We start from the raw sequence: 16,231 nt of genomic DNA on the forward strand, positions 1-16,231 counted from the left end.
TAGCCTTAGACTGCTCGTATCCACGCTACTAGGATAGCTGGTCTATAGGTTGACTTACAACCAAACACCATAAGGGTCGTTGGAACGATACATAGCGGTCGCTAGAATAGCGAACGTTGCATATCGGGCCAACTTCTCACAGTGTGTTGATAACAAAATCAAAGGTTATTTTTGGGTTAATACGTAAACATGTTGGGGTGACTTTCCCCTTCAATTACCAGGTTCTGCCTTATTAACATGTTTAAATCATTTTTTTTAGATGGGGGAAAATATATTTTTGAATTCATGCCCATTAATATTGTGAGGTCTGAACATAATAGAAGAATACACTCTCATTTGTGAGAAAAGCATCTGATGTATTTGAACCGGAACTATCAAAAAATATATACACCACAAACTATGGCTGCTCGTAAGTGCTACTTTGAAAACAGATTTGTGGTTTGCGAAAATGTGCACCTCGTTAAATGTTACAATTCCATTAAGCCTATTTCAAGGTTTACTATCCTCACATCATGTTGACATTTCTGAACCATTGGCTAAGTGCTCTCGAGACTAAGCGATTTTAAAACAGAGCTGTATCAAGCCGAGAAAAAAAAGAAACGCCAAAACGTAGCCATAGAGAAGATTACACAAATCTGAAGGAGAAACAGGCAGAAGATACAGTAAAAAAACATAGAGCCAGGAGGTGGCAGTAGAGAGCACCGCCAGTGAGCCAAGACTTGGTAAGCTTGTGGTCAACAGACACGTAGAAAAATCTGTCTATACTTATACATCATCCCGTTGCAGAGTTGAAACTTTATGCCATGGACCGTCAGACCGGTGCATACGAGCTGTAAACAAGAACTAAATGAGAACACTTCTTGAACAAGGACGTGAATGCCAATGTACATTTTTAAACAAGAAAACAGTTTTTTTTAACACAGCACAAAACTGACACAAATACATATATGTGCATCTTATTTCGGACACTACCGTTATAAATCAGGCTAGCATCATTTATTTAGAGATCAAGATGGCCCGAAGCTGTGTCAGCTAATATAGTACCTGAGCTGTAGATCACCAGGCTGCTGGGCTCATACTACCTTCATTCTGCTTCAAAGGCAACATGCACGCACTGCGCTGGCCAATGAGGTCACACGGGTTAGCCCCAGGGCTACGTTAGTGAGGTCACCGTGGAAGCTGTTAGGAGTACCAGTGTCCGGGAGAGCAGCAGCACTGTCTGCTTGCCAGGAGCAGCCTGGGGTGCTTCCAGAAGCCCTGGCAGATGCCCTTGTTGCCCCTGCGCACTGTGAACATAAGCTATGCAGCAGTGCCTTTGAGAGGGGGCCATTTTATGTCGGATGCTGGCAGAGGGATAATTCAGGGGAAATACTTCATCCCTGTGGTCTTGGCGCTTCCACAGCGCATGCTGGAGTGATGATGGAAAGGGAACAAAGGGTTGTTTGGGCCTGATCTGGTGCTGGTATTTATACACCTACTGTGTGATGGCTTGGCAATGAGTACTTTATATCCTGAAGCAACATGAACATTGGCATCATGCAAACATCACTGTTAATTCAATCTTCTAAAGCCCGAGCCCTTAAAATCACAAAACCAAGGGTGATTTATTTCCTCTGGTTGGCATATGGTTGGCCCCTTTCTAACTGTATAGAAACAAATAGAGAGATAGGGAGATTGAGAAACTCTCTCTTATTCCCCGGTTTAAGGCTATATAACAACAAAAGAGAGGTTTACGTATGTCTCAGAAGCCACAGAGACGGAGTCAACTAAAGAATGTACCAACCAGCCCAATTTGGGAGGATAGGAAAGCCCTCACACACTGACCTAGTCAGTGTCATGCTTCATCATAGGGCCCCACCTCGGAGGTCGAATACCTCCTTGGTGTGCTACGACGCCAGGAGACTGCGGAGCAGGTTTGTGTGATTAGGCGTGTAGTGAAAGATAAATTAAAAGTGTCTAGTGGGTATCTCAAAAAACTTTATTGATAGATCCCTTTAGCACGATTTAAAATAGGACTTATGTGATTGAATTTAAAGCCAAGAGTAATGGGTTGGTTTAATTCAAGTTTAGATAGTCAGTCAACATGTTTCAGCCTTTAATTGGTTTGAATTTACCTCGGCATTCGTCAGGACTAGTGTAACCCCGGTGGTATGGATTCTCTAATCATCCACCCTACCTGAGGACGTGAAAGTGAAAAAGAAAAAAGGTGAAAAAGTGCAAACAAAAAAGGGGGTGGACATTTGTCACATCCCAAAAATCCTGAATTAGGATATATCTGCACCTGCGGGAGAGAAAAGACAGACACACACAGACATACAAAGATGGACATTTTTTTCAATAAAGGGTATGAATTCAATGATCTGTCTTAAGGTGCTCCGTAAAGTGGCGATGCAGTGTCTATTTAATTAACACTCAAGTTAACACCATCCATATAACCCCAAGGAGGATTATACCACTAACAGTAGGAAGTGAGGTGTCAAACAGTGCTGTACAGCAGTAAAAGACTGTGTAAAAATACACATAGGGAATGGGGGAGGTTAAAAATGGCTAGGTGATGGTAAACACTATGAGAAGTCAATGGACCAAAGGTCGGGTGACATACTCAAGTGTATAAAGCCATATTAGAAGTTATTCTCACTTTAAAATTTGGCGCTAAATGCACCATGGGTCTCGGGAGGGGGGTAGAAACGTCCCTGGCACATCCTGTAAACAGAAAATGAATCAGATAGAAGAGCCATCAGTTAGCTTGTTACTTACCTCAGATCTTCTAGTTACGTCTTCCACAAGTAAATTGGCGCGTTGCACGGGCAGACGTAGCTGACTTACGCCCTCAGCATTTGCTACCCTCTTCAGCACCTAGCTTTAGCTCTCGACCGGACCCCGACGATCTAGAGCCCGGTCGATCGATGTTTTTTAAAGGGCAGTTGTGTAATTGAGCCCGCTTCCTGGTGGGCATGGCCTGGTTGGAAGCGAGGCTCGGAGCGCATAAGATGCGTCCTGCGCATGCGCTAACCTAGCGGAAAAGAGGCTTGGATCACAGGTCCAATCCGAAGTGGTAATTGGATGTTGCCATGGATATCTGTTGCGAAGCGGCTGATAGTGTTGTCGAGCCCGCTTCCTGATTCAGATAGAGGCTTGGAGTGCGTGAGAGGTCTCACGCATGCGTTACCATGGTAGGAACGAGGTTTGGAAGATAGAACCAATCCGAGTAGGGCAAAAGAGTGTTACTATGGAAACCTGTTGAGTTACAGGACACTATTAGCAAACGGATTTACCGGATGTCAAATGCTGCAGAAATCCGCATATATTGTCAATTGCGGAAGTAAATAAGCGCATATAAATTGGGAAAGTGGTGTGCAGCAGTAAAGAAAAATTATGCAGTGTACAGATATCCGAAGACTAGCAAAGCGAACCAAAATGTACAACGTCCCCACTACTCAATGACTATCGATACCAGGTACGTCATCTTAGCAGGGTTTACTGAGCATACATGGTATTCAGTGTAGATAGACCACATCATCCTGTCTGTGCTTTATTTCTACAGGTCCGATAGATTGAGCAAAATCCCACGACAACTGGGTCATTAGTAGTATATTAATCTTTGCAATTGCGATAGATAGAAGATTAATCATTGATTATACATCCCAATTATAAATTAGATGTGTCATACCCTGTGTTATTGGTTGTGCATCGTTATTCATGGAGCTAATGTAACTGCCCCACGTATGGGTGAACACACATAGATTTACTGCAACCAATCAGTGTGGTGTCTCATATCTCAGGAGCGAGAGTGACAGCATATGATAGACTAAGTTTAAGGCTGGTTAGGTATTAGTGTCTAAGGACTGTATTCCAAGGAATATCATCATTCAGTCCTTCAACGTTAGTACCAAGACGGTAAATCCACCGTTGTTCTTTTTCAAACAACCTGTTCGTAATGTTGTTTGTGCCGGTGACTGTTTCAATGATCGTCCATCTCATGTCATTAGTCGTGTGATTACTGGAAAGAAAGTGTCTGCTGAGCTTTGTGGTTGTTTTTTTGCACCTAATATTGCTGCGGTGTTCACAAATCCGCTGTTTGATTTTGAGAGTGGTCATACCTATGTATCTGAGGGCACACGGACACGTGATTAGATACACCACGTTCATTGAGTTACAGTTAGTGTGTGACATCTGTCTCCATACTTTGCCTTCTTCCAGATTAAGTGTTCTTGAGGTCTCTGTCAAATGACATACACTACAATCTGTGCAAGGGTAATGTCCTGTGACTTGGGGTAAACCCCAAGCCTCTGTGATTGACGGGTCTTTAGGAGGGATTTTTTCTTTGGGACGAGTATGCACCAAGGCGTCCTTAAGGCTGCGACATTTCTTAAAAGAAAATAAAGGTTTTTCCCAATCTCTTTTGGTAGACTTGATGATCTTCCAGTGCTTATTGATTGTTTTTTTCATTATGTTTGACAGGCTATTAAAGGTTGTAACACACGTCAGAGGTATTTCGTCTGAGGCAATTGGTTTATCTTCCAATAGAGCACTTCTTGGTTGATTTCTTGCCCTTTTGAACCCTTTATTGAGAATTGCGTTGGGGTAGCCCCGATTTTGTAGTTTTACAGTTAGTTCCGAGGCTTGTTCCTTGAAATTGTCAAGGGTGCTGCAATTACGTCTCAGTCTGAGGTACTGTCCGCATGGAAGATTTTCTTTCAACGGGCGAGGGTGGAAGCTGGTGAATTCTAGTAAATTGTTTTTCGCAGTAGATTTGCAATGATTTCTTGTGATCAGGTTTGTACCAGCAACAGAGATTACCACATCCAAAAAAATGATTTCAGTTTGCTCGAAGTGTGAGTAAATCTTAGATTGTGATCAAGAGTATTTATCCAAACTAGGAATAGTTGGAGGTCTTTGTCACTACCAGTCCAAAGTAGTAAAATGTCATCAATGTAGCGCTTCCATAATAATATGGAAGCAGCAAAATTGGTGGAGGTTGGTAAAATATGTTTGGACTCAAAGTCTGTCACATAAAGTCCGGCCACACTGGGGGCAAATGTACTGCCCATAGATGTCCCCGAGCATTGAAGGAATAGTTGGTTTTTGAAGGAGAAAAAATTCTCTTTTAGTGCTATCGTTGCACCCTGGATGATGAACGTCTTCGGAGTTTGGTAGTTCCAATCTAGTGCATCCAGTGAGGCCTCTAGGACTTTGATGGTATTGTCCTGTGGGATACTGGTGTAGAGACTTTCAACATCTAATGTTACCAGTGTGATAGAGTTCTCAGCAAAGGTGACATCGGTTAGGAGTTGTAATAGACTTTTAGTGTCTTTCAAGTAAGTAGGTGTGGATTGCACAATTGGTTTTAGAAAATGATCACGGAATCTGGAGAGGGGTTCCAACAATGAACCAATTCCAGATACTATGGGACGACCAGGAGGTGGAAGCTTGTTCTTATGCATTTTAGGCAGTGTGTAGAAATACGGAATTACATCACTGCTGCTGTCTAAAAAGTCTGCTTCATTTTTGGAGATGTAGCCAAATTTTAAAGTGAGAATAACTTGTAATATGGCTTTATACACTTGAGTATGTCACCCGACCTTTGGTCCATTGATTTCTCATAGTGTTAACCATCACCTAGCCATTTTTAACCTCCCCCATTCCCTATGTGTATTTTTACACAGTCTTTTACTGCTGTACAGCACTGTTTGACACCTCACTTCCTACTGTTAGTGGTATAATCCTCCTTGGGGTTATATGGATGGTGTTAACTTGAGTGTTAATTAAATAGACACTGCACCGCCACTTTACGGAGCACCTTAAGACAGATCCTTGAATTCATACCCTTTATTGACAAAATGTCCATCTTTGTATGTCTGTGTGTGTCTGTCTTTTCTCTCTCGCAGGTGCAGATATATCCTAATTCAGGATTTTTGGGATGTGACAAATGTCCACCCCCTTTTTTGTTTGCACTTTTTCACCTTTTTTCTTTTTCACTTTCACGTCCTCAGGTAGGGTGGATGATTAGAGAATCCATACCACCGGGGTTACACTAGTCCTGACGAATGCCGAGGTAAATTCAAACCAATTAAAGGCTGAAAAATGTTGACTGACTATCTAAACATGAATTAAACCAACCCATTACTCTTGGCTTTAAATTCAATCACATAAGTCCTATTTTAAATCGTGCTAAAGGGATTTATCAATAAAGTTTTTTGAGATACCCACTAGACACTTTTAATTTATCTTTCACTACACGCCTAATCACACAAACCTGCTCCGCGGTCTCCTGGCGTCGTAGCACACCAAGGAGGTATTCGACCTCCGAGGTGGGGCCCTATGATGAAGCATGACACTGACTAGGTCAGTGTGTGAGGGCTTTCCTATCCTCCCAAATTGGGCTGGTTGGTACATTCTTTAGTTGACTCCGTCTCTGTGGCTTCTGAGACATATGTAAACCTCTCTTTTGTTGTTATATACCCTTTCTAACTGTACCTGTCAGATGAAACACTGAATTGCAATGTTACTCTGGGATCAACAGTGACTGATATTGTTTTAAGCATTTATAGCCATCATTTATATCCATCACCTTGTAAATGTCATATTTGAGTGTCCATACATTTTAAAAAAAACTTAAATAGCCACATAAGGGGGCAGCGTGGGCATATCCTGACCCCCAGGTGTAGGTGAGAGGACCCCAACTGCCCCCTACCATGTAGTTTAATAATGCAAAAAACTAGAATTGTGCTGCAGGGCCAGGATTCTCCTCTCATGCGCCCCAACAGGCACCAACTCCTGAGTTTTTGTGTTCCAAAGTCTGTGGTCTTGGTACTGAGGTTGCGGATTATGAAACTCGTTTACCTATGTTTGGTAAACCTCAATAGTCTGAGATCTTTGGGTACCAAGTTCAAGGACTATGGGTGCCATTTTTTGTGTGTCGAGTTCACTGCAGTAAACTCAAGACCTGAGACTATAAAACTTGTGGATCCACGATGGGTCCTCTTAGATGTCCGCGTTCACTGTTCCGAAAGCATGGACTCTAAAACTCTTGGATCGTTGTTGGGTCACCTTCGATTTCATTTGCTAGCCATTCTAGGTGTGTGAGGTCTACGGACTTGAACTCAAGAATGTAGACCACGTACTCGATATGCCTAGCAATGAGAGTGGGATTTGTTCTGATGTTTGCGGACTTCCAGCCAAATCCATGGACTTTTGGGAATTGTGTGCTACTGGTTGGTTGAAGTTGTTATATTCTTTCACCATATCGGAAAGTGCCCGTTGCTCAACCATTTTGTGAAAAACAGGACACTTGTTCAGTTCACATAAAAAAGCAGTGCTGCTTGGACACTTATGAATGGGTAACATGGCTGAAGAGCAGGCTCCTGGACCTTCTTTTGAAGGTCAGGATGAGAAAAATATCTGTACTGGAGGAAGGATGAAGGAGGAAAAATACCTAAAGGCTCATTGCAAGAATACATTTTACATATTCCCCTGGGAAAAATGAAAGAAAGGCCAGGAGGGTCACATGGAAGCAATGTGATCTAAAATCCTTATCTCAGCATATTTGCACTTTTTTTGCATGGAAGGCAGAACTAACATCTGATGTGGAGAGACCACTCCCAGGACTGGCAATCAGAAGACTGAAAATAATTACAAGAAATTCCCTCAGTGCAAACAAATGTTTAAAGTTTTTAGGTCGTAATGTGCCACAACAGTTGCAAAAATAGAAAAATACCCCCAAAACACTACCACCTCAAGAATATAAATAACAAAAGCCTAAAGCAACAACACGTTCTTTTAAACCACCAACAAAACTTTAAAGAAAGACTATCTCTGTTAACTTCAAGGACCCGCACGAGAGCCCACGACAGGTATGGCAGGCACCTATGACCAACCCTGCTGTGCAGTGGGGCTATCTCTCGTAATAGGTTGGGAGTGGGGTCTGGTCATAGGCACATAAAGGCTGCACCCTAGTGTATAATTGCACCATGGACATTTCATGCATTAACGGGAACCACCATTACAGCGCTCCTGCCAATGCATTGTCACTTTGCAGGACAAACACGACGGGCCGTATGTCAAAGTTATTTTTTTTTCCAGAAAGAAAATCCCAAAGCGGGATTTTCTTTTTGAAAAACAAAACAACACACATAGCCTACATTGCCATGAGAGTTTTCTTCCATGGTGAGTGCAGCATCCAGTACTTTTCAGTGTTCCTTTCTGGCCATGATTTTCCTGGCAGTGACAGGCATTGAAAAACATGTATGTGTCTGCCCAGCTAAACTAGGTGGGCAAACATATAGCCAAACCTCCACCGCACTTACTCCATCGAGCTGTTGTAGGAGTTTGACCACAAAATTTAAATCAGGCAGGTGGACCATAGCTTTGGCAGGAAGAGAACTCTGTCTCTATTGCCACGGAGTTCCCTCTCCGCAAAGAAAATCAGGTCTGATATGCCAATACACTTTAAATAGGGTGGTCAGGGCATCACAAATCCTCCAAACTATAAATGATGGCATTGGTTGGGCCATCTGTCTCTGACACCTGCACTAAATGTTTATGTAGCAAATTATCTGCTGTACTAACCACCCTTTAGAGAGCTTAGCTTGCCTAAAGTTTTCTAACTAACAAACATTTTTTTTATTGTTTCTTGTCCTTGTTATCAAGTAATAAGCATATGGCATACATTATCTTATGAGATTATACAGCTTCTATCTAGAATGGTTCCATACAATGGTATTGCAGGAACATGTCATCAAAGTCATTAATGCCAAAATGATAATTTGCTCCTAAAAGTTCTGTGCGCGACTCTGAATTGAAGTTTTAAAAGGTTTTAAATTGTTACAGTGATTGGATAAAAAAATTAGAGATTTAAGAAAAATGGTTTTAATTTTTTTTTTAAACGCACAAATATCTGTATCTTGTGGGCCTGCGAAGAAGAAAGTTATTTCATTTGTAATAATAGTTCTTGGAATTGTCCTCCAGCCGCTAGCACAAATGCACTTTACTTAAAAAAAAATCTTTGCACAATTGTACTTTAATTATTGATTAGCAAAGGTACTTTTAATTCTTGCTGCTAACTTTTCAGTATAAAACTGTATATGTGTTCTAATGGCAAAAATAATTTTCCTAACCTACTGTGTTTTATTTTTTATTGTAATGATTTTTCTTAATCAACAAATAAAGTAACTACTACTACTGCTTCCATACAATGAGTATCATCATCCTCGATAACTACCTGCAAAGCGTAAATAAACGTGCATGAAAAAAAGAGGGGGGGGGGTTACGTACACAGTATGCCTTCTACACGTCAGAATGCAAACCATTCCTAAATGTCATTATTTAACTAATACCCATTAACTCCACCCCACCTCCCCAGGCTCAGTTGTAATATTGCTACATACAGAACCAGTAGTGCCTAGCTACTCTTAACAATCTCAGTTTTCCATCTACTACTGAGTATGTGGAACATCAGAGGCATCATGGGGTATGTTGTTTTTACATGCTTTTACCCTCGTCCCAATCTAGGGAAATTGCATTTTTCCTTAGGCCGCGTGCCTCCTCTCTACTCAGCGCAGCGCTTTCAGCTTCTGCCCACCTGATCAGTTCGCTATGCCACATGCGTAATGTAGGAGCACTGGCTGACTTCCAGCGCATGGTAATGGCCCATTTTGCAACAATGAGCACCAAGTCCAAGAAGCGTAGCTGGACCTTTTGTGTCTTCTTACGTCTGCGGATACCCAATAAACACTCCAGTGCTGCGCCTTCCACCGAAAGGTGAGTAGCATCTTCAATCAATTTCTTAACTCCTTCCCAAAACCCACCTAGACGTGGGCACACCCATAATATATGAAGTGGACCTGCCTCTGGCATTTTACATCAGGGGCATTGATGGGCAGTGGCCGGATAAATTCTCTATGGCCTATGCGGTGTCAGGTAAGCTCTATGTACAATCATACATTGTATAAACTTAAACTTGGCATTGCGCGGTTTCTTCCGCGGGTATTCCAATATGTCAAACCATTCTCTGTCCGTTAATTCCCGTCCTATGTCCTCTGTCCACTGCGTTCGAGTGGAATCTAGAGGGATTCCTGCATGGGCACGAATACTAATATAGAACCATTTAATGAGATGGCTGCCTTGTCCCATATAATAAAGAGCTTTAACAAACTCATTCACTTGGGGTTCCTCTTGTTGTGGGGACCACTGTCTCTAAACATAGTGCAGCACAGCTGCATATGCTACATATAGCGTGTTAGGTGCTCCTGTGCCATGTGTAAAGGTATCATGATCCATAAGTGACCCTTCACCAAAAAGTGCCCCAACAGTCTCCACCCACGCCTCCAACCAGGGCCCAAGTGCCTGTGTCGTCAGCCTGCCACTCGCCAGCGGTATCCCCACTAGTGGGATGTTATCAGCATAAAGCGAACCACTAGCTGTGTATTTCAGGGCCTTCTTCCAACACTGCAATGCGGTATGTAGTAGAGTGGACAGTAAAGGGGGGGATGGTTTGTTATGGGGTAAGAGTGGAGCGTGGAGTACTCCCTGTTCTATGTGTCTGGATGTGTATCCGATCTCCTGCAGGTTACGACCTGCCATCCAATAGGATAACCACTGCAGCTGGCATGCATAATAATAAGCCTTAAAGGTAATTTTGTTGGGGCGTGTCTGGTGCGCTCCCACCTCCCTGAAAGTATCAAATTCCTGTGAGCTGACGAGCTCGGGAGCCTGCACCTTCATGCTGTGAGTGGAACTGGTCCTGAGAGATAAGGCAGCATGCCCTGCAATCTATTAACTTTGCTTTTTTTCCCTACTGACGATTGAGGAATCATGAAACACGTGTCTAGGGATACGAATTGAAACAAATAATACAGCACTGGCTATGAACACTTTGAATTGAACTGAGCGAGAAGTAATGAACTACATGAACCATCATGCTAAAGGTAATTTCGTTGGGGCGTGTCTGGTGCGCTCCCACCTCCCTGAAAGTATCAAATTCCTGTGAGCTGACGAGCTCGGGAGCCTGCACCTTCATGCTGTGAGTGGAACTGGTCCTGAGAGATAAGGCAGCATGCCCTGCAATCTATGAACTTTGCTTTTTTTCACTACTGACGATTGAGGAATCATGAAACACGTATCTAGGGATACGAATTGAAACTAATAATACAGCACTGGCTATGAACACTTTGAATTGAACTGAGCGAGAAGTAATGAACTACATGAACCATCATGCTAAAGGTAATTTCGTTGGGGCGTGTCTGGTGCGCTCCCACCTCCCTGAAAGTATCAAATTCCTGTGAGCTGACGAGCTCGGGAGCCTGCACCTTCATGCTGTGAGTGGAACTGGACCTGAGAGATAAGGCAGCATGCCCTGCAATCTATGAACTTTGCTTTTTTTCCCTACTGACGATTGAGGAATCATGAAACACGTGTCTAGGGATACGAATTGAAACTAATAATACAGCACTGGCTATGAACACTTTGAATTGAACTGAGCGAGAAGTAATGAACTACATGAACGATCATGCTAAAGGTAATTTCGTTGGGGCGTGTCTGGTGCGCTCCCACCTCCCTGAAAGTATCAAATTCCTGTGAGCTGACGAGCTCGGGAGCCTGCACCTTCATGCTGTGAGTGGAACTGGTCCTGAGAGATAAGGCAGCATGCCCTGCAATCTATGAACTTTGCTTTTTTTCCCTACTGACGATTGAGGAATCACGAAACACGTGTCTAGGGATACGAATTGAAACTAATAATACAGCACTGGCTATGAACACTTTGAATTGAACTGAGCGAGAAGTAATGAACTACATGAACCATCATGCTAAAGGTAATTTTGTTGGGGCGTGTCTGGTGCGCTCCCACCTAACTGAAAGTATCAAATTCTTGTTGTGTGCCCCTGTGAATGTAGAATTCTCTGGAAATATGTTTCCCGGATCTGACTCTTGCCGTTGGAGCTGCGTATAATAGCCTTATCCACTGGACATATTCGTGGGGTAAACCGAAGCGTGCTATAGCTTCGAACATGTATTCCCATTACAGTGTGTCCAGTGCCTGTCTCATGTCTAATGATATGCAGCCAGCACGTGGGTGTTGTGCAAGATCTGTAGAGATAATCTGATGTAATCTGCGTATATTTAGGGACGTGGTCCTAACTAGTATAAATCTGCATTGATCTATTTGGATCAGCTTATTGAGATATGGTTGAATTCTATTAGCTAACACTTTACTTAGGATTTTGTATTCAATGCATAGAAGAGACAGAGGGCGATAACCCGACATATCTGATATATCCCTACCGGGCTTGGGCAGCGATATCAACAGTGCTTGAGCAGTGGTACAGGGGAGATGTCCTAGTTCAAGCGACTTGTTATATATCACCTCCAGTTGTGGTATTAGTATTTCTGAAAATGTAGCGACAAATTCTACCGGCTGCCCATCCGGGCCCGGTGACTTATTACGCGTGAGCCCACCTATTGCTGCCCTGATTTCCAACCTAGTAATGGGTCCCGCCAGGACCTCCTGCATACCCCTCGGTGTCTGTGGGTATGGCAGTTCCATGAGGAATTTGTCTGTTTGGGACCCCTCCGAGCAGAGCGGTGCACTGTATAATTTTTCGTAGTTTGTACTGAAGGCTTCATTAATGTCATATTGCGTGTCTGCAGTGCCCCCCCGGAGGTTGATAGAGCTAATAATAGTAGTGGGAGGGTCTTTCCTTATTAGTTTCGCCAAAAGGGTTCCCGTTTTGTATGCGTCTGAATGCCGCATTTGAGTATATGACCTATAATCTATCAATCTGAGAGTTTCAAGCAGTTCTGCATGTAGAATACGTGCTTCCTGCAGTGGAACCTGCTTCGTGGGGTCGTCTGCTGCTTCCTGGTCAAATTTTGACATGGGGTCCTCAATGTCCTTCAGATTCCTTTGTGTCTCCTGCCTGGCTACCACCGTGGCACTAATTGCTGTTCCCCGTATAACCACTTTTACTGCGTCCCATTCGACTAAGACTGTGGAGACAGTGTTCCGGTTTTCTGTAAAATAATTTTGAAGTGTTGTGGAGAGCGTGCTGTGAAACACAGTGTCTTCGAGCTATTGGGTCCATAATCTCCATGTAGGAACCGGGGTGGGTATTCTGCCCCAGCTAAAGGACGTCTCCAAGGCGTTGTGGTCAGAGAAAGTTTTCACCAGGTTAGTAGTGTAAGTCACCTGGTCTGCTATGGAGTGGGAACACACAATCCTGTCTATCCTGATATGTAGGTGATGTACCGGGGAAAAGAAGGAGTATTCCTTATGTTGTGAGTTCCTAAGCTGTTGTGTCTCGGTTTAGATACAGTATATAGGTATGCCCTTATATAGGCACAATTCACATTGCCCTTATTTAGGCATAGAAATCCAATCCTTATTTAGGCATTATCCATGCTAACCAAATACAGGCATGCCACCTACATCCGTCCATCCATGTCACAACGAGTTCTTGGAAAACCAGACTCTTAAGCCTTTAGGACTTCCCCTTGCTTGAATTGTTGATTTCTCCAAGAACTCATTTATTATGCATGAACATCTATTCCTTAGGGGTTCATTCATGACGTTCCTCTGTCCGACTTTTACGTCAATACCGGCATTCCTAAACTCCTTCAAGGTATAAATATACTTTCACTTACCATGGCAAGTCACGGCTGCATACTTGCACGGCTCGCCACGGCAAGTTCGGAAGGAAGTTGAGTCCCCGCTTGATGCACTGACCAGACGCTGTCATCCTCCTCGCCGAGAATCCAGCTCCAGTGTTTCTGACTCCCCTTGCGGGGTGTTAGAGATCGAGACCTAGAAAGAGATTCCAAGCTCTCTCATTCTAAGACAGATGTCTTCAATCTGTGGGGCGCGACCCCCAGGGGGGCCGTGGAGCCCTGGGAAGGGGGCCGCACATTTCCCAGCCTCACTTTACCTGATTTAAAAAAACATTTGCTTGGAAAAGGAGAACGGTCCTGGGTCAGCTAATTTCGATTGTTTATAATGCTTCTGCGGAGTCTCCTGTTCTGTGAAAGGCTTTTGTATCAGGGTGCCTGGCCACCTGAAAGAAATGCAAATATGCCCCATTAGTTAGTCTGGAAATGTAAAGGGAGCTTGAGACCGGTGAATCACTCCAACCTTTGTGATGACAAAGAGTTCTTTTTTGAGAGGTAGTGCAGAGAGTTAACAACTGGGCTGTGAAGTGTTTGCTTTTAATCATAACTGAAGTTACACAGCCCTTAGTACCCCTAAGAAGGTGTTGAAGGGAAAGTTATTTGCTTTACATAAGCCCTGGTATTCCTAAAATCTAAATTTTGGAAGTACCATTATATTTAAAACTATTTATACATTTTGTATTAGTCTATATTTTACTGCGGGTAATGCAATGCAAGTATAAAATAACGACTTACATACTCACAGTGCTTTCTGTCACAGGCTGTGATCACGTAGCACTAAAAATTCACTACTCTCCACTGCACCAACCAAGATTGAATTCTGTGTCTCTCTGGTTACACACAGATCTATGCAGTGCATTAACTAATAGAGGTTTTATAATGTACTACAGCGCATTTCCCACTGAGTAACAACTTTGTACATTTATTTTTAATTTACACTGCCCATTAATTTTATATGTAGGTACCTGATGGTGAAAGACCTAAAAAACATACAGAATATTTGGGGGCTTATTTATGAGAGGCTTGCGCCACCAGAGCACCAGTTTCTTTTACGCTCTGGGGCGCAAGCGTCTCAACCATACCTATGAGGTGGCGCAAAGTCACCCTGCATGGCTTTGCATGGCCTCATAGATATGGAATAAGACAAAGCCGGGCAAGTTGCTGCCTGGCCTAACTCTGCATCAAAGAGGTGTTCCATGTGCGCTGCGTGGGTGTTCCATGTGCGCTGCGTGGGGGTTCCCACGCATCACTCATGGATTGTGATGCTGGCCCATGTTTACAAAGTCACTTAAACCTGGGGCGGCACCAAAAATGTAGGTATCCCCAGTGAAAACATTTCTCCTCTTGTTTTCCTCTTTCCATGTGTGCTGCATTCTGCACCTCACATAGAAAGAGGAAACTTCTCTCGGGATTACTTTTGTGAGGGAAGGTGCCCTTACTGCACAAAAACAATCCTGCTATGTTGGTGCTAGGCAGCAATTTGTGCGCCAACGCAAAGGGAAACGATAGGAATGCCCCGTATTTCATAAATATGATGCATTCCTGCCCTTCCACATTGGCATAGGGCAGTGCAGCAAGTGGATCTGCAGCGCTGACCAACCCCAATTCCTCATAAATTAGGCCCTTTTTTTAGCTACACCTTTGACCACGCCCCCACGCTCACTGACTTTTGGTTTGCCAAACACTGTTTAATATTTCCCCACTGTAAAAATTTATTTTGTGTGGGAATTGGGGGCGTTTACGATTGTCGATGATGAGGAGTACCAGTTTCTAGAAATTTTTATCAGGAGGGCGTCCTCACTCCTAAAAAAGTTTGACAAGTGGGTCTCAGCATCAGAAAGTTTGAAGACCCCTGTTCTAAGGTATGGAGCAGACTAGAACCTAGAGGGAGTTTTGGCAAATCTTGGCAACACCAATCTTAACTATACCTAAACTAGACTATAGATAAACAGCACCTACTTCTTACCTCATACTACACTTAGGTAAGGTACACTGGGGTAGAACTAGCTAAAAGCACCTGCGATTATTCACATTTTAGCCTGTGTTATTTATGTATGTATTTTTATGAATATATGTCATAGCTACAAACCATGCTATTGCAATATTATTTTATCTTACTGCTGACGCTGTACGTATTATACTTCGCATTATGTCTTACGATTGTAGCAGCTCATATCTCTTGCACGAGAAATAAGACTGTTCAATAAACCCTTTTTATTGGAACGCCCGTCTACCTATTTCTGTGTAAACTCTGTAAAAAGGAAGCATGCACAACTGACTGAGTTAAACTGTTATCTATTTTTTCCAAGATTCTGAGACTGTTCCGATTCTAAGGGAAACAAAGTTGTCATGTTTATGCGGTTGTCAGAAACGAATCCCTTCTTGTTTATTCGAGAAGTTTCTAGTGACCACTGAGTTAGCTGGCACACACAAGTAATTAAGTTTAATGTACTGGATAGAGACAAACTGACATCAGTCCTATGTCAAAACTATAGGGTATATTATTCCAATGTGCAGAGCATATCATGGATATAGGAACTACACTACAAAGCCTCCATGTATCACTAAGGGA

The 16,231-nt window shown here is 43.0% G+C and overlaps 1 protein-coding gene across 2 annotated transcripts in view; it reads right to left on the minus strand.

Annotated features, from left to right (window-relative positions):
* TMOD1 (tropomodulin 1) overlaps nt 1-16,231 on the minus strand; it is a 725,670-nt gene that overhangs the window by 14,906 nt on the left and 694,533 nt on the right. The window contains exon 10 of one of the 2 annotated variants that reach the window (XM_086961851.1): nt 772-830. The exons of the other annotated variant lie outside the window; for it this stretch is intronic. Within the exon in view, the coding sequence (XP_086817977.1) occupies nt 772-830 (59 nt within the window). The remainder of the gene's footprint in view (nt 1-771; nt 831-16,231) is intronic. 2 annotated transcript variants of the gene reach the window in all.

This window comes from Lissotriton vulgaris, chromosome 3_1 (genome assembly GCF_964263255.1).
Source record: "Lissotriton vulgaris chromosome 3_1, aLisVul1.2, whole genome shotgun sequence".
Lineage (NCBI taxonomy): Eukaryota > Metazoa > Chordata > Amphibia > Caudata > Salamandridae > Lissotriton > Lissotriton vulgaris.